Raw genomic sequence first — 17583 nt, forward strand, 5'->3', positions numbered from 1 at the left:
CGGCCAAGGCCTAAACAATTGCATCCCCAAGCAACGGTTCCTTACACACGCTGCTCTGTCTCTTCCCTGCAAAGAACCACGCGAGCACCGTAGGGAGTGCGATGGGACAGTGGTAAGGCAGGTTGTCTCGTAGGGTGTAGCTGATTCCCGTAGGGAGTCCTTGCTGTGCCTGCCACCAGCTCCGCCCTCCGCTATACACCGCTCCCATGCATGCAAAGATCAGGGGCTGCAGTCAGGGGCTGCGGTCCGGCCCTTCCTTTCGTAAGAAGCCATCACCGGTGCACCACCAGCACCACCAGCTTGCAGATGTCCCAACGCCCCCACCGGCCGTACCAGCATACATAACGGCATAACGGCATAACCCCGGGTCCTCCTCAAAGACTTACATACGCAAAACATGCATCCTCTCCCGTAGTCCCTTTTGGAAGCGTCACTTCACGACTGAAGCTGCACAGCTCTGGAGCACGTGCCGAAGCTTGGATCAACTGGTACATTCAGTCGGCCACAATCCAGGCCTGCCACACTACCACACCATGTCTCTCAAACGCAACACAAACCCTAATCACCTGTCGGCACCCAAAGCCGGCGGACGACATGCCCCGTCGCGGCAACGCCAATAATGGCCAAGCCTGACAAGTAACCAAAGTATCCTGAACTGCAACGCCGAAGCCATCACATCAATCTTCATCAAACGTCAGGCCGGTGCCGATCTCTCCATCTACCTATCTACCAACCTATGGGTCGTTGAGCAGGCTACGTGCGTCCAGGTGTCGGGAAAGCAGCCTCCCCGCCAGCGTGTGGCTCAGCGGCCCCACGCCGCGTAGGTACAGGCACAGCGGGTGCGGCACAGCGCCCAGGTGCGTCTTGACAAACCTGCGCGGGCGGTGCGTGGTGACGACAGGGTGCGGGGTGCGGAATGCGGGGTGCGGGGTGCGGGGTGTCAGCTGGGTGACATAGACTGATGTGGGGAGGACCCTACATGAGCGAAGGGGACGGAGAGCGCGCGCGCAAGACAGCGGGGGGCTTAAACGCCCAAGACCAACGAATTTGGGAAGAGGGAGGCCCGCTTGCAGGCACAGTCAGTTGTCCACAGGGCCATGTTGGCACCCACACGCCCACACACCCACACACCCGCCCGACCTACCTGTGTCCCGGCCCCAGGTCCAGCCATTCAAAGGGCTGTAGCTGCTGCCGCCGCTGCAGCAGCTGCTGCTGTTGAGGGGCTGGTGCTACAGCCGACTGCTGCTGCTCATTATTACGCTGCTGCTGCGGGGGCGCAGCGGACACCGACGCAGAGGAGAAGGGACTGGTTGGCGCCACATCCGCCGCCGCCGCCGCCGGCTCCACGGAAGCGCCGCCCACCGCGCCGTCACCACGGCTACTGCGGCCGCCAGCCGTTGCGGCCTTCGCCTGTGAATCCGCCGCAGCCGGATCGGCCGCCGCCACCTCTGCTCCAGCCGCCGCTGCTGCTACAGCCCCACCCCTGCTACTGCCGGTACTGCCGGTACTGCCACTGCTGGTGCTACAGCTCCGGTTGTGGTCCAGCGCGAGCTGTAGCGCCACGAACGCGATCTGGAAATAAGCGTTACTCTCCCGTACAATCGGTTTGTCGTACTCCATCCCGGCGTACAGCAGCTGGAGGCTGTCGCGCTGCGGCAGGACCACGCCGAAGGCCAGCACGGGCGCCGGGGAGGCGGCGGCGGGTGATGATGATGTTGATGTTGGTGGTGATGGGGAGGGTGGGGAGGAGGATGGGGACGAGGTGGAGGAGGCGGGTGGAGCGGCGGAGCAGGGCGGGCGGGGGCCCTCGCGAATGATAATCACCTGCGGTGCGCAGCAGCATTACCGCCGGTGGCTGTCAGTGCCGCGCCGGCCACACACACACCTGCTACTTGGCTTCGTTCTCAGTTCACCCGCCCGCTGCTTCCCTGCACACGCGGCACCCTCAACACCCATGCGGCCATACACATCAGTAGGCGTGCACGCGCGCCTCATTCCCCTAACCCACCCGTTGCAACCGAGCGCCACTCGCGCCCACGCACAGACACACCCGTAGCCACCCACTCCCACTCGCGCCCACCCACGCGCACATACACACACACCTGCACTCCCGGCGCCTGCTCCAGCAGCTGTGTGAACTGCTCCCGGGTCACCTCCGTGAAGCCGTTGCGCCGCCCCGTGGACTCGTACAGCCGCCACAGCTCACACACCAGGGACCGGGCGGCAGAGGAGCCGGGGGCGCCGACCCACACGTGCGGCGGGTGCAGCGCACGTGCTACGGCGTCGGCATCCATGTCAGCGGCGGCGTCAGCGGCGCCATCGCGCCCGCCGGCCAGTTTGGCGCCTGATTTGGTGGTTGGATTGGCGGCTGGTTTGAATTTTGCGCTGGGTTTGGCGCAGGGCGCTGCCTTGGCGCCCGCAGCCGCCTCGCGCTTGGTGCCGCTATCGTCGGCAGAATCCTTCTGTAAGCCCTGCTGCGGCTGCGGCTGTGCCTGCGGCTGCGGCGGGGCCTGCTTCTCCTGATCCCTGCCGGGGGCTTGCACGGACCCAGGTGCGGCAGTAGCAGTGTCACTGGTGCAGCTCATGCTGCTACTGCCGCCGGGCAGGTCATCAGCTGCCCCGCCGCCACCGCGGCTACTGCCGCCGCCGCCGCCGTCCATGCAGGCGGCCGCAGAGGAGGCGAAGGAGGGGAAAGCGCGCATGATACTGCCGCCGAGGGCCGTGCGTGCAGAGGGGGCGGTGAGAGAGAAGGAGGAGGAGGAGCTGCCACAACTGCTGCCACGCGCGCCGGGGATGCCGCAGGCTGTAGCAGCAATGCCGCCGCCGCTGCGACTGCTGTTACTGCCGTGGCCTCCTCTGCTGCCGGCGGCCCCGTCAGCGTCGGCAGCTGTAGCTGCTATCGGCGGCTGTGGGGCCGGCTCCTCCTGCGGCTGCCCCCGCTCTTGCACGTGCTCCCGCCCGTACGGCGCTCCCAGCTCTGGGTTCTGGTCCGGACCCTGCCCCTGCCCCTGCCACAGGTCCCGCTCCCCCGGCGGGTGCGGCCCCAGGTGTACGACCTCGCAGTGCAGCAGGCCGCGAGCCTCAAAGGACGCGTACAGCTGCATGAGGGGGGCAGGGGGCAGGGAGCAGGGGGCAGAGCGGGGGGGGGAGTAGGGGTGGCAGAGCATAGAGGTGGGAGGAGGCATGCGTGGGTGCAAGGGCGGGAGAGGCGGCAGGGCGGCAGGTGGACGGCCGGCTGATGTGTTTTGGCCCCACTCTTTGGGGAAGTCGCCCACAGGGAGGTCGGGAACACGGGAGGCCCGATCTTGCCTGCGCCAGCCCTTGCATCCCAACAAGATGCCCAGCACACCCCACCACACCCCACCATACCGCGACACCCAGCCCCCTCCCCCACCCCCCACACCCCTAGCTTATGTACTGCCTTGCTTTACCTGTCCCGCGATTACTACTAACCCTCGCCGCCATGCCACGTTCCTACATGTGCGTCTTCGCCTTGGCTGTTGGACGCTTCTACCTGGCGCTCCTCCGTTCGCATACAGGTGAGTATGTTAGTATAGATTTGCCACTAGTTGGGCGACGGGGTCCGCGCGCGGCTCGCACTACTGACATGACTTCGGAGCTGCTCTGGACTGCTCCTTCCACCTGCTGCTATACTGCCCAAGCCCGCCCGACTACCTATGGTGATGTACCACAGCTCGCATATGCGGCTGCAGTTTCTCCTTGCAGCGCGACTGTTTCCTTACGGGATTGGTTCAAAGTTAACCCCCCCCCCACCCCATGTCCAGAGCCCAAGCACAACGAAACGGGCATTTATAGTCCGCCGGAGCCCGCTACGAGAATCCCACTGGAAAGGGGGAAATCCTTTACTCCAAACCAAATCCCAACTAAATCAAGAGACCAAAACCAAGAGGGGGGCGCGACGCGGCTGCTGCTCACCCTAGTGCGCTGCCGCACCCTGCGCCGTGGCGTGTGCGGGAGCCCCACCTCCAGGTAGCGCTCCCAGCTGCCGCCCAGGCGGCCCAGAGGGATCTTTAGGGGCGAGGGGGCAGGCAGGGAGAAAGATATTTGGGGGGCGGGTTAGATGAGTGTAAGTGCCGATGTGGTGGTGATGGTCACAAGGACACACCCAGCAGGTACACGCGCAATACATACGGTACACGCACCCCCCCCCCGCCCCTCACGCACACACCAAAACCACCCCGCCCTGCACCTTGAAAATGTCGAACAGCGGCCACTCGTGGAATCCCTCCCCCGGCACGGTCTGACCCGGCCGGTCAAACACCGTCAACACCGGAAACACCAGGTCCCAGCGCCGCAGCAGCCCACAGCGCCAGCCCTGCAGCGAAGGGGCGGGGGAAAGGGGAGCCGTGAGGGAAGCGAAATGTATAAATAATTGATGAAAGCACGTTAAACGAGGGGGGGCCGAGGGAGCCTTGCGCCGCGACGCATCCACTGCTCTGTTGTTGACGGAGAACCCACCACACCCATGCGCACTCACGTGTCAGCCCTGTGCCCAAACACCTTGCCCTGCGCGCTGTCCCTATGCACCTCCTCGGCCCCTGCTCCGCTAGCCCCCCCCCCCACACACACACACACGACGCACCCGCACCCCCACCCTCCTCGGCCCCTGCTCCGCTAGCCCCCCCCCCCCCACACACACACGACGCACCCGCACCCCCACCCTCCTCGGCCCCTGCTCCGCTAGCCCCCCCCCCCACACACACACAGCGCGACGCACCCGCACCCCCAGAGAGGCGTCATTGCTGGGCCGGCACACCACGCAGAAGCGGAACAGCCGCAGCAGCAGCCGCCAGCGCGCCGGCAGCCGGGGCATGTAGGTGCACGGGTCGAAGCGCCGCCAGCGCAGCAGCCTGCAGTGGGGGCGGGGGCGGGCGGGGGAGGAGGCGCGTGTGCGGGAGCAGGCGGGGGCGGGGGTTCCGATGGGGACAAACACGGAGCGGCGGGGGTGCGGGTGGGATGCAGGGCGCGGGGGACAGGCGTGTGCAACTGCATGCGCGCACATTCGCACCCGCTGCAACTCACTCCGGCTCGTCTCCATACTCCTCTTCTCCTCCGCTGCCAGAGCCATCCGGCTGCGCTGTTGCCACAGCCGCCGCCTCCGCCGCCTTTGTCGCCGCCGCCGGCTCCTCACTATTAGCGTGCCCCGTGGGTCCCTGGACACCGCCGCGACCAGCACCCGCCGCCAAACCGTCCGTCACTCCGGGTGTCGCGGCCACTGTCGCCGCTTCCGCTGCTAGGGACTGCTTGCCTGCGGGGCCAGTGCGGCTGTTGGGCCCTGTGGGGTCGCCCGCGGCGCGAAGGGCGAGCAGGGCGCGGCGCGTGCGGCGCTCCCGCAGCGCCCACAGCGCCGCATACAGCAGCAGCGGACCCAACAGCAGCGGCAGCAGCAGCGGCAGCAGCGGCGGCTGCGCGGCCGCAGCGCCGGCCGCAGACGCTGGTGATAACGCGGGGTCGGGCAGTTCCGATGACGTCATTTCAAGCAGATGAAAGAAATAGAGCTACAGTACATGGAGTTAGGAGCTAGGAGTTAGGAGCTAGCAAAGTGCGCGAGGGAGGCGCTGTTCGTGGATGATCTAGATAGCGGATGACAGGCAGGCTGCCGACGGGCCACGCAAGCAATTGGCCGCCAGCCTGTCTCCCCGCCGCGGGGCACAGCCGTCTGTTCGTGGTGGTGTTGAGAAACACCGGGTTTTGCAGTTGTAGCTGTTGTCGTCGTGGTGAATCAGGGCTTGTCAGTGGACAGGTAGCAGCTCTTGCCGTCCGTGTGGCCGTAGTAGGTCCCCTTGAGGTCCCCCGCCTTGAACTTGAATTGGACGACATGTCACCACAAGCCCTCGTCACCCGCCCTGTCATCCCCGCTGCTGCCGCTGTTCCTGTCCACGCCCCTGCCCCCGCCCCTGCCACATCCTCGCTCGAGTGCTGTCCCTGGCTCCACATCTCTGTCCAGTAATGATCCGCCCCACCCACTGCCTCTTACCGTGTGGGACGGGTGAATCCAACCGGCCAACCCCCGCCCCCGCTGCCCGGCTTGTCATGGGCTGCGTCAGCGCTGCGCCTCTGCCTCCTGGGCGCGATTTCATCACGCGAGCTTGAAGAGAAAGGCACAATTTTGCTTGTGTGTGTTACAAACCAAAGGCAAGAAATGAGGGCACATAGGCCGCGTCACGCAAAACCCAATGTGCCTGAGTATCGAGCAGGAGCAAATTGCTTGCTTCCACTGCTCTGCTCCATTCCAGTGCGTCCACAGTACTCTTCAAGATTCCATCAAATTGCATATGCAGCAGCAGAACATTGGACACTGAAGCCAGACCGTGTATCCAAAGGCAAATCACGCCGCAGCTACCAATCTGCAGCTTTGCCAACCAAACATCCAACCACACCGGTCTGGCATTTGACCAAGCAATTAAAGGGATCCAGCATCTCGCTAAGGCTGAACTACGGCGTCTCTCGCCACACCGTACAACCATTAGTCACGAAAGCTGAAACATGAGTAACCTGGCCATCCCAACCACAGCGCTCGTGGGCAACACCAGGCAACAGATGCGATGCCCAACAGCAACTGTCAACGGCGGGGTCAACGGTATCGCCTTGCCATGACACATGTAAAGCTAACAACCAGCGCACAGCGCCATTACAACAAGTCATGGCGCAACCAAACCAACACAGAAACACACGTGATACGAGGTGGGTAACTGGGAACAGAGACATAGCCGATATCTTACGTAATTGCTAAGGTAAGTGTTAACAGCGCCTACTCCCTCCTTCACGGGGCGTGTATCAGTTTGTCGAAAGCTTACCATTGCCGTAGACGTAATCTCCTAGTAGGACTATAGGAAAGAACACAAATCATATCGTAACGTGAGCTTCTCCACTCATAATCAGCAGCCACCTCTCAATCCCGCGGGGCTTACTTGAAGCCGGCCCGTGTCACGTTCTGACACCTCTCTGCTCTTGTACATCTCATCCATCATGCATGGTGCTACTCAAACTTCCAAATGAGATCCAGGTCCATGTGCATGTACCTTGTGTCCAACTCCAATTCCTCTAGTGTCAGTACCTGTGTGCTCGCGATTAATCGTCTTCAACCTCAGCCTCCCTGGTCTCCCTAAGCGTTGCACCCCTCGCCATGTCGACACCCCAAGCCGCGTGCACCCCAAGCCGCGTCCATCATGCTTGCCAACGATATACTTAGAAACACAGCACAGTTTACAGAGCTGCAGACATCTGCACACATGTAAACGCCGCCGGCCCAACCAAATAACCCTCCATCCGCTCCGCCCAGTCCACCCAGCATACTGCTTTCAAAATAGTGCCATGCTTCGCACACGCCATGCAGGCACTCGCAATGCAGTATCTGCATCCCCCGCATTGCCATCAACAGGCAGCCTTACATGCCTGTCCTCGAAACTTATAGCACGAACACCTTCCTCGTGCGCGGTACCCCGCCGGCAAAACCGAAGCCCGCTAGGGCTCCCGGCCGGCGCCAGCGCACGCTATTAGCGCACTCCAGTAGTAATCTGAGTAGTAATGATCGATTACGGCATTGGTTAGGTAAACGTAAACATGCGGGCGCCAAGTAAATTTTTGGCACTTCACAACTAGATGGCATGAAGGCATCAGCGCTACGCGCCTGTCCCTCGCCCGAGGATAAATTACCGAGAGGTTCACTGGTGAATTAAAGACCCTGCTTCAGAACGGCAAATTGAACTCCGCCAGAAAAACGGCCCACTCAGTGGCCACTGAAGCTTGCGGCGCCGCCGATTCATCAACGCGGCCCGCCGGCCTCCGCTTCAACCAAATGTCGGAGTCTTGTATAAACTAGCACGCAGCCACCGCGAGCTTGACGGTGTAAATGCGAGGCAGCTGCTTCAACAGAGCCCCGCCCAGCTTGAGGCTCGCGCAGCCGCCGCTCGCCGCGGCGCCGCTGCGACGCAGGCTGCCGCCGCCGCCGCCGCTGATCGGCCCCACAGCACGACGGTGCAGTGGTGACACCACCGACGCCTGCAGCAACTGACCCGCGAGGCCGCCGCCGCCGCCGCCGCTGTTGCTCCGCACCACCTCCAGCTTCGCCAGCGCGTCATCCTGCTGCTGCAGACGCAGCGGCGCCTGCTGTGGCGCAGCCGCCACGCTCGGGTCTGGCCCCTGCTGCTGCGCAGACGCCACGCCTGGCTGTGGCCCCTGCTGCTGCGGCTGCGCTGCAGGCTCCTGCGCCTGCTGCTGGGCGGCGCCAGGCGAGCGGAACGCGGGCGGCTTAGCCGCCTGCTGCGCATGCTGGGGCGCCAAATCCTGCGCCGGCGCCGACACCACGGCCAGCGCGAGCACGGGGCCAGGCGCCGCGGGCCGCTGCTGCTGCTGTGCGGCTGCTGCCAGCAGCTCCAGACGAGCCCACTGGTCCGCGGCCGCCGCCTGCACGCTGCGAGCCGCCTCCGCCGCCGCCGCCAGCTGCTGCGAGAGCGCTGAGCAGCGGGGCTTGGACACCCGTGGCGAGGACACGTTGGAGCAAGATGATGAGGTCGAGGAGGGGGCGGAGGAGAAGGAGGGGGCGGAGGAGGCATCCACCGAGAAGCCCACCACGACCGTCTGCGGCTGCAACGTGCGGGATGGGGAGGCACGCTCGCCCGACGCGCTCGCGCCGGCGCCCGCACTGCTGCACCGGCCTGAGGACGAGGAGGAGGCGTGGGAGGAGGCGAGCGAGGGCCGCTGCGAGGACTGCCAGGACTGGACACCCGTGGGAGAGGCGGTGCCGTGCTGCTGGCACCCACCCGCCGCCAGGCTGCTCTTCAGCAGCGGGTGTAGGTTTGCCTCTAGGGCCGGCGGCATGAACACCGAGTCGGTGAAGCGGCGCGGGAGCCACTTGCTGAGAAGCGCCGAGCGTGAGCGCCATGGCGGCAGCTCCAGCCCTAGCGCCTGCGCCTCCTCCGCCAGCGTACTCTGAAGCAGGCACACCAGCGCGTTGATGGTGCCGATGGTGCCAACAAAGAACTGAGGAACGTTGTTGGCCACCGTCTGTGCGTACACGCTGCTGGCTGGCATGGAGGTGCAGGTGAACTGCTCGCGAAAGTTGGGGTCCACCACGATGCACATGTCTGCGGGAAGCGCGAGGGGATAAATCAAACGAGGTGAGTAAGTCGCACTGCATCGTGACCGCTTGAGCGTGTATGCATCCTGGCCTCGGATGCATTATGCATGTCCGGCCGCGAGTATAAAAGCGTCTTCGATGTGCCGACCGAAACGTGCCGGTCCGCCGTGACGGCCTTGGCCTGACTCTCGAGTGCGGGTTCCCGCCCAAAACAAGTTTGAAATAGATGTCTAGGACCCATGCATGCTCGGGTTCGCCACGGGGCGCCTGTTCAAAAGAAAAACCCCCGCCGCACCTGATGATGGACCGTCCTGAACAATGAGGAAGGAATGCCTCAACGTCGATAGGTAATCAGGGGATTCACACCCAAGAGGAAGACCTGTCCTCAACGTTACTAGGAAGCTCGAACCCGCGATGGCCTCCGCCAGCGACGGGAGACACTGTCCGCTCTCGCCGCTCTCCATCATTGCCTTACGAATGGCCTTCTGAACTTTCCCGATAGCTGACATGACGCCGGGAGACAGTCCCTGCGGCGCCTGCAAAGAAGCGAAGGATGGGTTCAGCAAAGGGCCCCGCTGCGTCAGCTCGGGGAGATCCTACCTGCGTCGAGGGCCCGCCACGCAGCGAACAAGGCTTTGCAGCATTCATATTGGCCTAGCTACCAGCGGTCGCGCGCCAGGGCGCTCGGAGGTATGGTCCCGCAAAATATTGACTAGATTTTTGTACAGTTCGCTCTTACTGCTAGTATCAGCGCAAAGACAACGGCGAAAGCTGCTGTAGTAAGAAAGCTGGCCTTGACGCGGCTCTCGGCGAGCTGGCGACTGACTGCAGGTCCTCCATGACCGTACGCTCGTCCCGGGCATATGAGTGTTCTTGTTCCCGTGGCCACCTTTCCGTCACCTAACGGCCCCCTAGCGCCCTACAAATTCTCTAAAATTGCTTAAGTCAACATTTGATATGTGCTGGTATTAAAAAATAATGTCAGAGGTAGTGCTTAATGTATCTGCCTGAAACGGGTAGTATTCGGTGCTCCCTGCCTTGCTAAGTATACGCAAGACTACGCTCTGTTGGTTCAAATTGTGGTTTGACTCACAAGGAAGGACCATTCACATGGCCATGCACGATGGCCATGTGAGCGTCCGGTTACTTCACGTACCCTCAGCCTGACTCCATTGTTTTTGCCCTGTGCTTCATAGTATTATTCGGGACTCAAGCTTTCCTCCCGAGTCAAGACCAAGCCGTGCCGAGAGTCCCCCCCAAAACCCTTCTTGGTGCTTGCACTGTATTATGCACGTAAAACAGTTCGCAGCTGCACTTTGCACATGCACTGGAAAAGTCTGTCGGCAGAATCCGAGCCTTGCCGTGTTCGCGCGCTTTGCTGCCATGCCCAGACTTCAACATTGCTGCAGCTATCCCTTCGATCGAAATATATGCGCTATTTGTCTCGCGGCCGATTGCCGTCGCTGCACGCGGCCGTGACAGGGGTTACATGAAGCGACTTGACGTGCTCGGAAGGGTGAAGGTGGCCTGGGCGGCGTTGGTGGAGCTGCGCGCGGGGGGGGGGTGCACTAGGACGCACTTACGATGGCAGGGCAGGGTCTGTGCCGTGACCTGCTACGTGCGTCTGAACGTTGGGTGTGCGTACGCGGGACTAGACGATTCACCGTAGAATCTGTTGCGTGATGGCCAGTGATGGCCTGCCTCACACACGCCTTGCACACTTGTCTCCCGTGTTAGGCCTCGTCGCCGCTCTAGCGCTATGCGCGCGGAAATGATGCACGTGTCGAGACACACCCATACTGATCATGAATACACAGAAAGATTTCGTACTCGTAAAGCTACTGACACAAGCAGGTTTGCGCGCCACCGGGGCCAAGGGGCGTCGCCTCCCACGCGCGCCTCCCCGCCGCTGCCCAATTCCCTACTCTCTACCGCTTCCTGTTTAGTTGCAACAGCGGAAATAGGAAGAACGCTGCCTTCTGGCATACATGCTTGACGGTACGCGACCCTTTCTGCCCGGGTACCGGCGGGTTTTGACAGGTGGGCATTTTCTGACAGGTGGACCCACCACCGCCTCGCCGCATGTGGTTAGCCGGACGGGGGCGCGCAGTCTCACTGGGCTATCAAAGTCTTGCACGCACGTAGGTTCTCAAAGAGGCAGCCGAACAACTCGCAGCGCGCCGCCGCGTCGGGATCTGGAACCTAATCGAATGCGACCTGGGGATTGGCGCCCTCCGCACCCACTTCACCTCTCTGCCTCGCCCACAACATAAACTGCACCTCTGCCTTGCTGACCCAGAGCCCCAGCGACGCGCCCAGACCGCTGTGGAGCTGCGGCCATGTTACCAGCTTGCGGCTGCTTGCCAGGATGGCGCGGCCGCCGCCGCGGCTGCAGCGCCAGCGGCTCGCACACACACGGAGACGCATGCAACTCGCCGCAGGTCGAGCAACAGCAGCAGCAGCACCAACAGGCGGTCGTAGCAGACAGGCTTGCGGCCGCCGACCGCGCTCCGGCGCGTAACGCTTCGTCTCCGGAAGGGCTGCAGCAGCACCGGGTGCCCTCGCCAGCAGCAGCCCAGGCTGCTACAGCCAAGCCTGTGGCGATGGAAACAGCGGCAGGAGGTGCTGCTACTGCCGCCAAGTTTGGCGAGCCCGAGTGAGTTTTCGACATGCCAGGAAGGCTGGGGCTCGCGATGACTCACGCGCAGCACTGCAGCACAGTGGCAACAGCAGTGGTAGCAGCGGGCGGATGCAGCGGTGGTGGTTGGCGGAGTGGGGGATAGCCACCACAGACTAGGACACGTGTCGGTTCGTGACGGGCTCCCCGGCCCTGCCTTTCTCCCACCCCCCTGCTCATCCCTCTTCCCGTCCCTCTGCGCTGCAGGCTGCTGCAGTGGCGGCCGCTGGATCTGACTCACTGCCTGGCGCCCACCGCGCCCGCCTGGCTGCTGCGGCTGGTGGCGGCGCAGAGGGCGCGGGCGGTGGTGGTGTGCCGCCCCAGCAACGACGCCTCGCTGGGTCTGCAGGTGCGTGTGTGCGCGTGCGTGTTGCACTACAATGAACGGAAGGTGTGAGTGTGGTTGTGCGTGTGCGGGTGAGGTTAGCTGGTGAGGTTAGCTGGTGGAGGTATGGAGGAGGGTGGGGGAAGGCCAGGGGGTGGGCCGGGTGGCGGAGGGAGGCGGGGTGGATGGTCGCTGGATGGTGGATGGTGGACTGAAGGGCGGGGCCGGATGGGGGCCGGCGGTGGGGTTCGTGTGGTGCGGGGTTTTAAGGGGCTTGTGCGGCGTGCAGAAGGAAGGCTGGGTGAGGTTTTGCGACACGGTGCCACATACAGGCTTGTGGCCTCACGGCTCCCCTTTCCCCCATCCCTTCGCTGCAGGGCTGGCGCTGTGGGCTGCTGCGGCGCTGGGACCTGGTGTTTCCGGTGTTGACGGTGTTTGACCGGCCGGGTCAGGCCGTGCCGGGGGAGAGATTCCACGAGTGGCCGCTGTTCGACATTTTCAAGGTGCAAGACAGGGTGGTGTGTGTGTGCGTGAGGGGCGGGGCCGCGTGTGTTGGACAACGAAACGGAAAGAGACGCGTCCAAACGCCGGAGTTACTTAGGATGCGCGCGTGTGTGTATGCTTCCGTGTGTGGCAGGCCCCCGGACCCGCCGGTCACGGTGCTTGCAATGCCAACCCCAGCCCCAACCCCAACCCCAGCCTCAACGCCACCCCCCGCCCCTACGCCACCCACCCGCCACACCGTCCTGCGCTGTAGGTGGACCTGCGGCCCCTGCGCTGCTGGTCCGACTACGTGACACGACTCAAGAAGGCCGACCGCTACAACGTGCGCAACCGAGCCAAGGTAGGGGGACGTGGTGTGGTTGGGTGGCTTTGGAGGCAAGAGCACGTACGTGCCAAAACTCGGAGGATGCCCATGGGATGTGGGCCATTCTGTACCAGTGAGCAACAAGAGACACGGAAATAAAGGCAGGGAAATTACGTTGTGTGTGTTGGAGCCGTTTCGCGGAGGGCTGAGGTCAGAATGTCCAGGGCGTTGTGGCGAGGATGTGGATGGCGGACTGGCAGTCCGGGGCGGCGTTGATTTGACACGCGTGTACACATGCGGTGCTGCCCCGGGGCCCCTTCCCCCGCGGGTCCGCCACACCGCTCACACGTCGCACCTGGTTCTGGTTAATTTGACCCGCCTCCGTTTCCCTCCTCCGCACACATGCTCACCTTTTACACACATCCCTTAGCATCCGGTCGCACTTAGATAACAAACATGCGGACCTCTGCGCGTTGTCCTTTTCCAACACACCTGCACACACAGATCTACGCCGCCTGCGAGGCGAACGGCCAGCTGCACGCCGAGCTCATTCGCCTGGGCCCACAGCAGGCCCAGGGGGAGCAGCCGCCGCCGCAGGGGCTGCAACAGCAACAGCACCAGCACCAGCCGCAGCCCGCGACGCCGGGGCACCTCGGTTGTGGCTTTGGCAGCGGCGGCGGCTGTGGCAGCAGCCACAGCGGTAGCAGCAGCAGCCACAGCGGCGGCGTCAGTCGTGCCAGCAGCTTCGACAACGCTCCTCCTGCTCCTGCCGCCACCGCCGCCGCCACCAGTGAGGGCACTGTGATGGGCAGCCCTGCCGCCGCGCGCCCGCACTCCGGCACGCACCCATCGGGCCGCCCCCTCAAGCACGGCAAGCGCCGCCGCCCCGGGTCTGCAGCGGCGGCGGCCGCTGGCGGCGGCAGCGCCACCGCTGGTGCCGACGAGCCGCAGCTGCCGCCGCACGTGTGGGTCGGCGCCCCCGGCTCCTCGGCCGCCCGGTCCCTGGTGTGTGAGCTGTGGCGGCTGTACGAGTCCACGGGGCGGCGCAACGGCTTCACGGAGGTGACCCGGGAGCAGTTCACACAGCTGCTGGAACAGGCGCCGGGAGTGCAGGTGTGTGTATGCGTGTGTGTGTGTGTGTGTTTGTGTGTGTGTGAGTGTGCGTGTGAGAAGTGGAGTCCTGGTTGTTGATTGGTAATGAGCCGGCGCCGCCGCCCTGTCCTACCCTTCCATCACAAACACCCGCAACAAACCACACGCGCTCCCCAGGTGCTGGTCATTCGGGAGGGCCCCAGGCCCGGCCAGCCGGCCGCCGCCGCCACAACCGCCGCCGCCACAACCGCCGCCCCCGCCGCCTCCACTACAGCCGCTGCTACAGCCGGCGCTACAGCCGCCTCCGGCCCGCTCATCCTGGGCTTTGGCGTGCTACTGCCGCAGCGCGAGAGCCTGCAGGTGGTGTACATGGGGCTGCGGTACGAACACCCGCTGGTGCGGCAGAGCAACGCCTACTTCCAGGTGCGTGTGTGTGCGTGTGTGTGCGTGTGTGTGTGTGTGTTTGTGTGTATGTGCGTGTATGTGCCTGTTTTATGGTCCGTGTAATGCAGTGTGGTGCATGACAATGTGACGTTGGAAGAGGCATATGCGCCAGAACTAATAGTATATTACCGCGATCAGCCGCAAGCCGAGGCAACTCAGACAGACTCACTGCTGCGCCGCAGATCCTATCCACGGCGCTGCTGCTGGCGATCAAGCACAACCAGAGCCTGGACCGGCCGCTGCTGCCAAGCCCACAGACGACCCAGCTGGCGGCACAGCCGCTGCTGCCGGCTCGATCGACCCCCGTCGCGGCGCCCGCCGCCATCGCGGCGGCGGCGGCGGCTTCGGCGCTTCCAGCGTCACCGGTGGCACCGTCGCTGCGGCGCCAGCGCAAGAAGGCGGCAGCAGCTGCGGCAGCAGCGGCGGCGGCGGCTAGTGCTGCGGCCGCCGCCGCCATCGCCACCGTCACCGCCACCGCCGCCGGTGCAAAGTTTTCCCTGGCTGGCGGCGGCGGCGCGGCGCCGGGCTCGCCCCTCCTGGGCAGCAGCACCAGCACCGTCGCTGACGCCTCTGACGCCGGCGTGCCTGTGGGAGCGCTGCTCTCGCCATGCTCCGCCGGAGACAGCAGCAGCAGCCGCAGCAGCAGTAGCAGCATCAGCAGCGGCAGCCACAGCCGCGGCTGCAGCTCTGCGGACACGGCTGCTGCTACAGCCGGCTGCGGGAAGGTGACCGCCGGTGCTACAGCCGCTGCTGCCACTGTTGAGGCGGTCCTGGTCGCCAAGTGGTGCCCCCCGGTGTCCGTCCACCCCTCAGCCATTGTCACCGCTGCCGCCGCAGCCGCTGCCGCTGCCACTACCGCTGCATCCAGCGACGCCAACACCACCACAACAACCACAACCACAAGCACTATGGCCCGGCCGGTCGTGACGGCGGTAGTTGCAACCGGCTGGTCCTCCTCCTACCCCTCCTCCGCCTCCTCCGCCTCCGCCTCCTCCGCCCCCGCCTCCTCTGCCCCCGCCTCCTCCGCCTCTGCACCCGCCTCCGCCGTTCCCTCTCCCCCATCCTCCACATTGGGCCGCCACGGTGACCACGGAGAGGGAGCCGTGGGCGGCGATGCCGGCGAGAAGGCCGCTTGCGGCGCTGCCGCCACCTCCGCCACCACTTGCCCCGCCGCCTACACGCCGCCACGCCAGCAGCCGCCGCTCCAGCACCCACGCCAGCCACCTCCTCCAACGCCATCCCAGCAGCCCCAACACCAGCCCCCGCCCCCGCCCCAAGCGCAGCTGCCGCCGCCACCGCCGCCGCCGCCGCTGCTGCTGCCGCCGCACCGGCAGCGCCTGACCCACCTGGACCTGGGTCCGGGCCGCCGCTTCGTCAAGACGCACCTGGGCGCGGTGCCGCACCCGCTGGCCATGTACACACGCGGCTTCGGGCCGCTGGCGCAGGCGCTGTCGGTGGAGCTGCTGCGGCGCTACTGGGACCCCCGAGCCTACGTCAATGACCCCTAGGCCCGCCACGTCATGGGCGTCTGCAGTAGTGGGCCCTAGCTAGCTGGCTGTCTGGCTCGCTGGTTGGCTGCCGGTCTGGCTGGCTGAATGCCACGTGGGGCGCGTGGCTTGGAGCGTGGCAGCTCCGGGCAGAGGAGGAGCCGCACTAGGGGAACCGAGTCAGCGAGGGGCTGTCTTGGGGGAAAGCCTGTCAGGCTGTCAGCCGCTGAACCAGGGGCACTTCTGTGTTGCTCTGCGTTGCACTATACCCCTGCACTTTGATTTGAGCAGCCCGTGCGGAGGAGGCGATTAAGGAGAAGCGAGAAGGGATATTCCGATATCGGTATAGCGTGTCAGGGAGTTAGAGCGTGGCCAAGGGAAGGGGATCGCACCGTCCCCTATTTTGCTACTTTGCTGTCGGCCTCTCACCGGTACGGCAGTGAAGAGAGGCCATGCGAAGCCCGACCGTACAGTAGAGCTAAATGCATGTCTATGTCCTGGTCTGAGGGTTCTCTGGGGCGCTTGAGTATGCCTGCACGTGTGTATGTATGTATTACGAGGTGTATGTGTCGCATGAAACACGGGCAGCTGACAGGAAAGCTGCCTTGAAGGCACGATATGGGTGCGCATTATTGGTGCGGTGTGCGTGTTACGTCATATGTGCAGCCGGTACCTTGATGCAGGGTTGGGAAAGGGGGGGTTAGTTTATTCCGATCCCAAAGAAACCAAGACTCAGAACCGGGGGGGGGGGCGGTCCGGCGTGAGAAGCTGTGCAAATGATGGAAGGTTGCTGTGTGGCGTGGCGCTGCAGCCCCCAAGCTGCTTGCTGCCTTGCGAACGTGGTGTTGACATGAAATCATCCCGTGGGAGGTAGCTAGCCGGGAGAGATAGCGGCCTTCAGCGCACTCTTGAAGTCTGCAAGGGCATAAGGCTTGCGTTTGATGCGCTGGGTTACAGATATTCGGCATTTGTGTAGGGCCGTGGGGGTGTCAGTGCCCCGGTTAACCAGGGGCGGTGCGTGACGGGGCAGGACGAATGTGCCAAATGTAGCAACACGTCGCGAAGCTAGGTGGCATGAAGCTACGAGGCCCATGAGGACCGTGGACCTGGGGCCCGAGGGAAGCCTGGAAGAAGTAAGGAGGAGTAGGGAGGCCGAGGAAAGTGTATGGACGGAGTCTGGGGGGGCTGGTATGCATGCGACATACGGTATAAGCAGGGACAGTTATGGGGGGCTCGTCTGCAAGCAATTTGGACCACAGGCGTCGGGCCAGGTAGTGTAGAGGCGCAAGCAGGGCCGGAGAGGAGGAGGCGTCGAGGCAGGGCACCAGTACAAAAACTGAGGAGGGGCAGAAAACGCTCCACCCAACCCTTCACCAGGCTGCGGAAGGCGGTTGTCAGGGCACCCCCGTGGGCAACCCTGGCGGTTGTCGACTGGGCATCAGCTGCGGCATGTGCGGCTATGCGGCGCGGGGCAGCGGCTAAGGGGGGCACGCAGCCGCTCGTCAATAGTGTCATGGTGTGGTGCCGCCCGGCGCTCAGGGAGTACGGTAATGCAGCCTAGCAGGCGCAGGCCATGGGGGCTGGCTGGGCTGAGGCTGCGAAGGCAGGAGGCATATCAAGACCCGTGCCGGCGATGAGGCAACATGACAA

General features: G+C 64.1%; 3 protein-coding genes across 3 annotated transcripts; 1 reads left to right on the top strand and 2 right to left on the bottom strand.

The window, feature by feature from the left end:
• Window positions 1-29: 29 nt before the first annotated feature.
• CHLRE_07g348300v5 (uncharacterized protein) lies at window positions 30-5598 on the bottom strand. The gene is made up of 7 exons (XM_043064507.1): window positions 5044-5598; window positions 4739-4871; window positions 4211-4336; window positions 3985-4029; window positions 2103-3098; window positions 1145-1824; window positions 30-873 (listed from the first exon to the last, which is right to left on the bottom strand). The coding sequence occupies exons 1-7, from the start codon at window positions 5493-5495 to the stop codon at window positions 735-737; spliced, it is 2571 nt and encodes an 856-aa protein (XP_042923075.1). The 5' UTR covers window positions 5496-5598; the 3' UTR covers window positions 30-734.
• A 533-nt stretch (window positions 5599-6131) lies between these two features.
• On the bottom strand, window positions 6132-10057 carry CHLRE_07g348350v5 (uncharacterized protein). The gene is made up of 3 exons (XM_043064508.1): window positions 9701-10057; window positions 9396-9636; window positions 6132-9107 (listed from the first exon to the last, which is right to left on the bottom strand). Exons 1-3 carry the CDS (start codon window positions 9746-9748, stop codon window positions 7840-7842), a joined length of 1557 nt encoding a protein of 518 aa, XP_042923076.1. The 5' UTR covers window positions 9749-10057; the 3' UTR covers window positions 6132-7839.
• Window positions 10058-10157: 100 nt separating this feature from the next.
• CHLRE_07g348400v5 (uncharacterized protein) lies at window positions 10158-17559 on the top strand. Its single transcript, XM_043064509.1, has 8 exons — window positions 10158-10616; window positions 11542-11756; window positions 11985-12126; window positions 12480-12605; window positions 12860-12946; window positions 13415-14023; window positions 14180-14425; window positions 14629-17559. Exons 1-8 carry the CDS (start codon window positions 10590-10592, stop codon window positions 15952-15954), a joined length of 2778 nt encoding a protein of 925 aa, XP_042923077.1. The 5' UTR covers window positions 10158-10589; the 3' UTR covers window positions 15955-17559.
• Window positions 17560-17583: the final 24 nt, after the last annotated feature.

This window comes from Chlamydomonas reinhardtii, chromosome 7, assembly GCF_000002595.2.
Source record: "Chlamydomonas reinhardtii strain CC-503 cw92 mt+ chromosome 7, whole genome shotgun sequence".
NCBI classification, from domain to species: domain Eukaryota; kingdom Viridiplantae; phylum Chlorophyta; class Chlorophyceae; order Chlamydomonadales; family Chlamydomonadaceae; genus Chlamydomonas; species Chlamydomonas reinhardtii.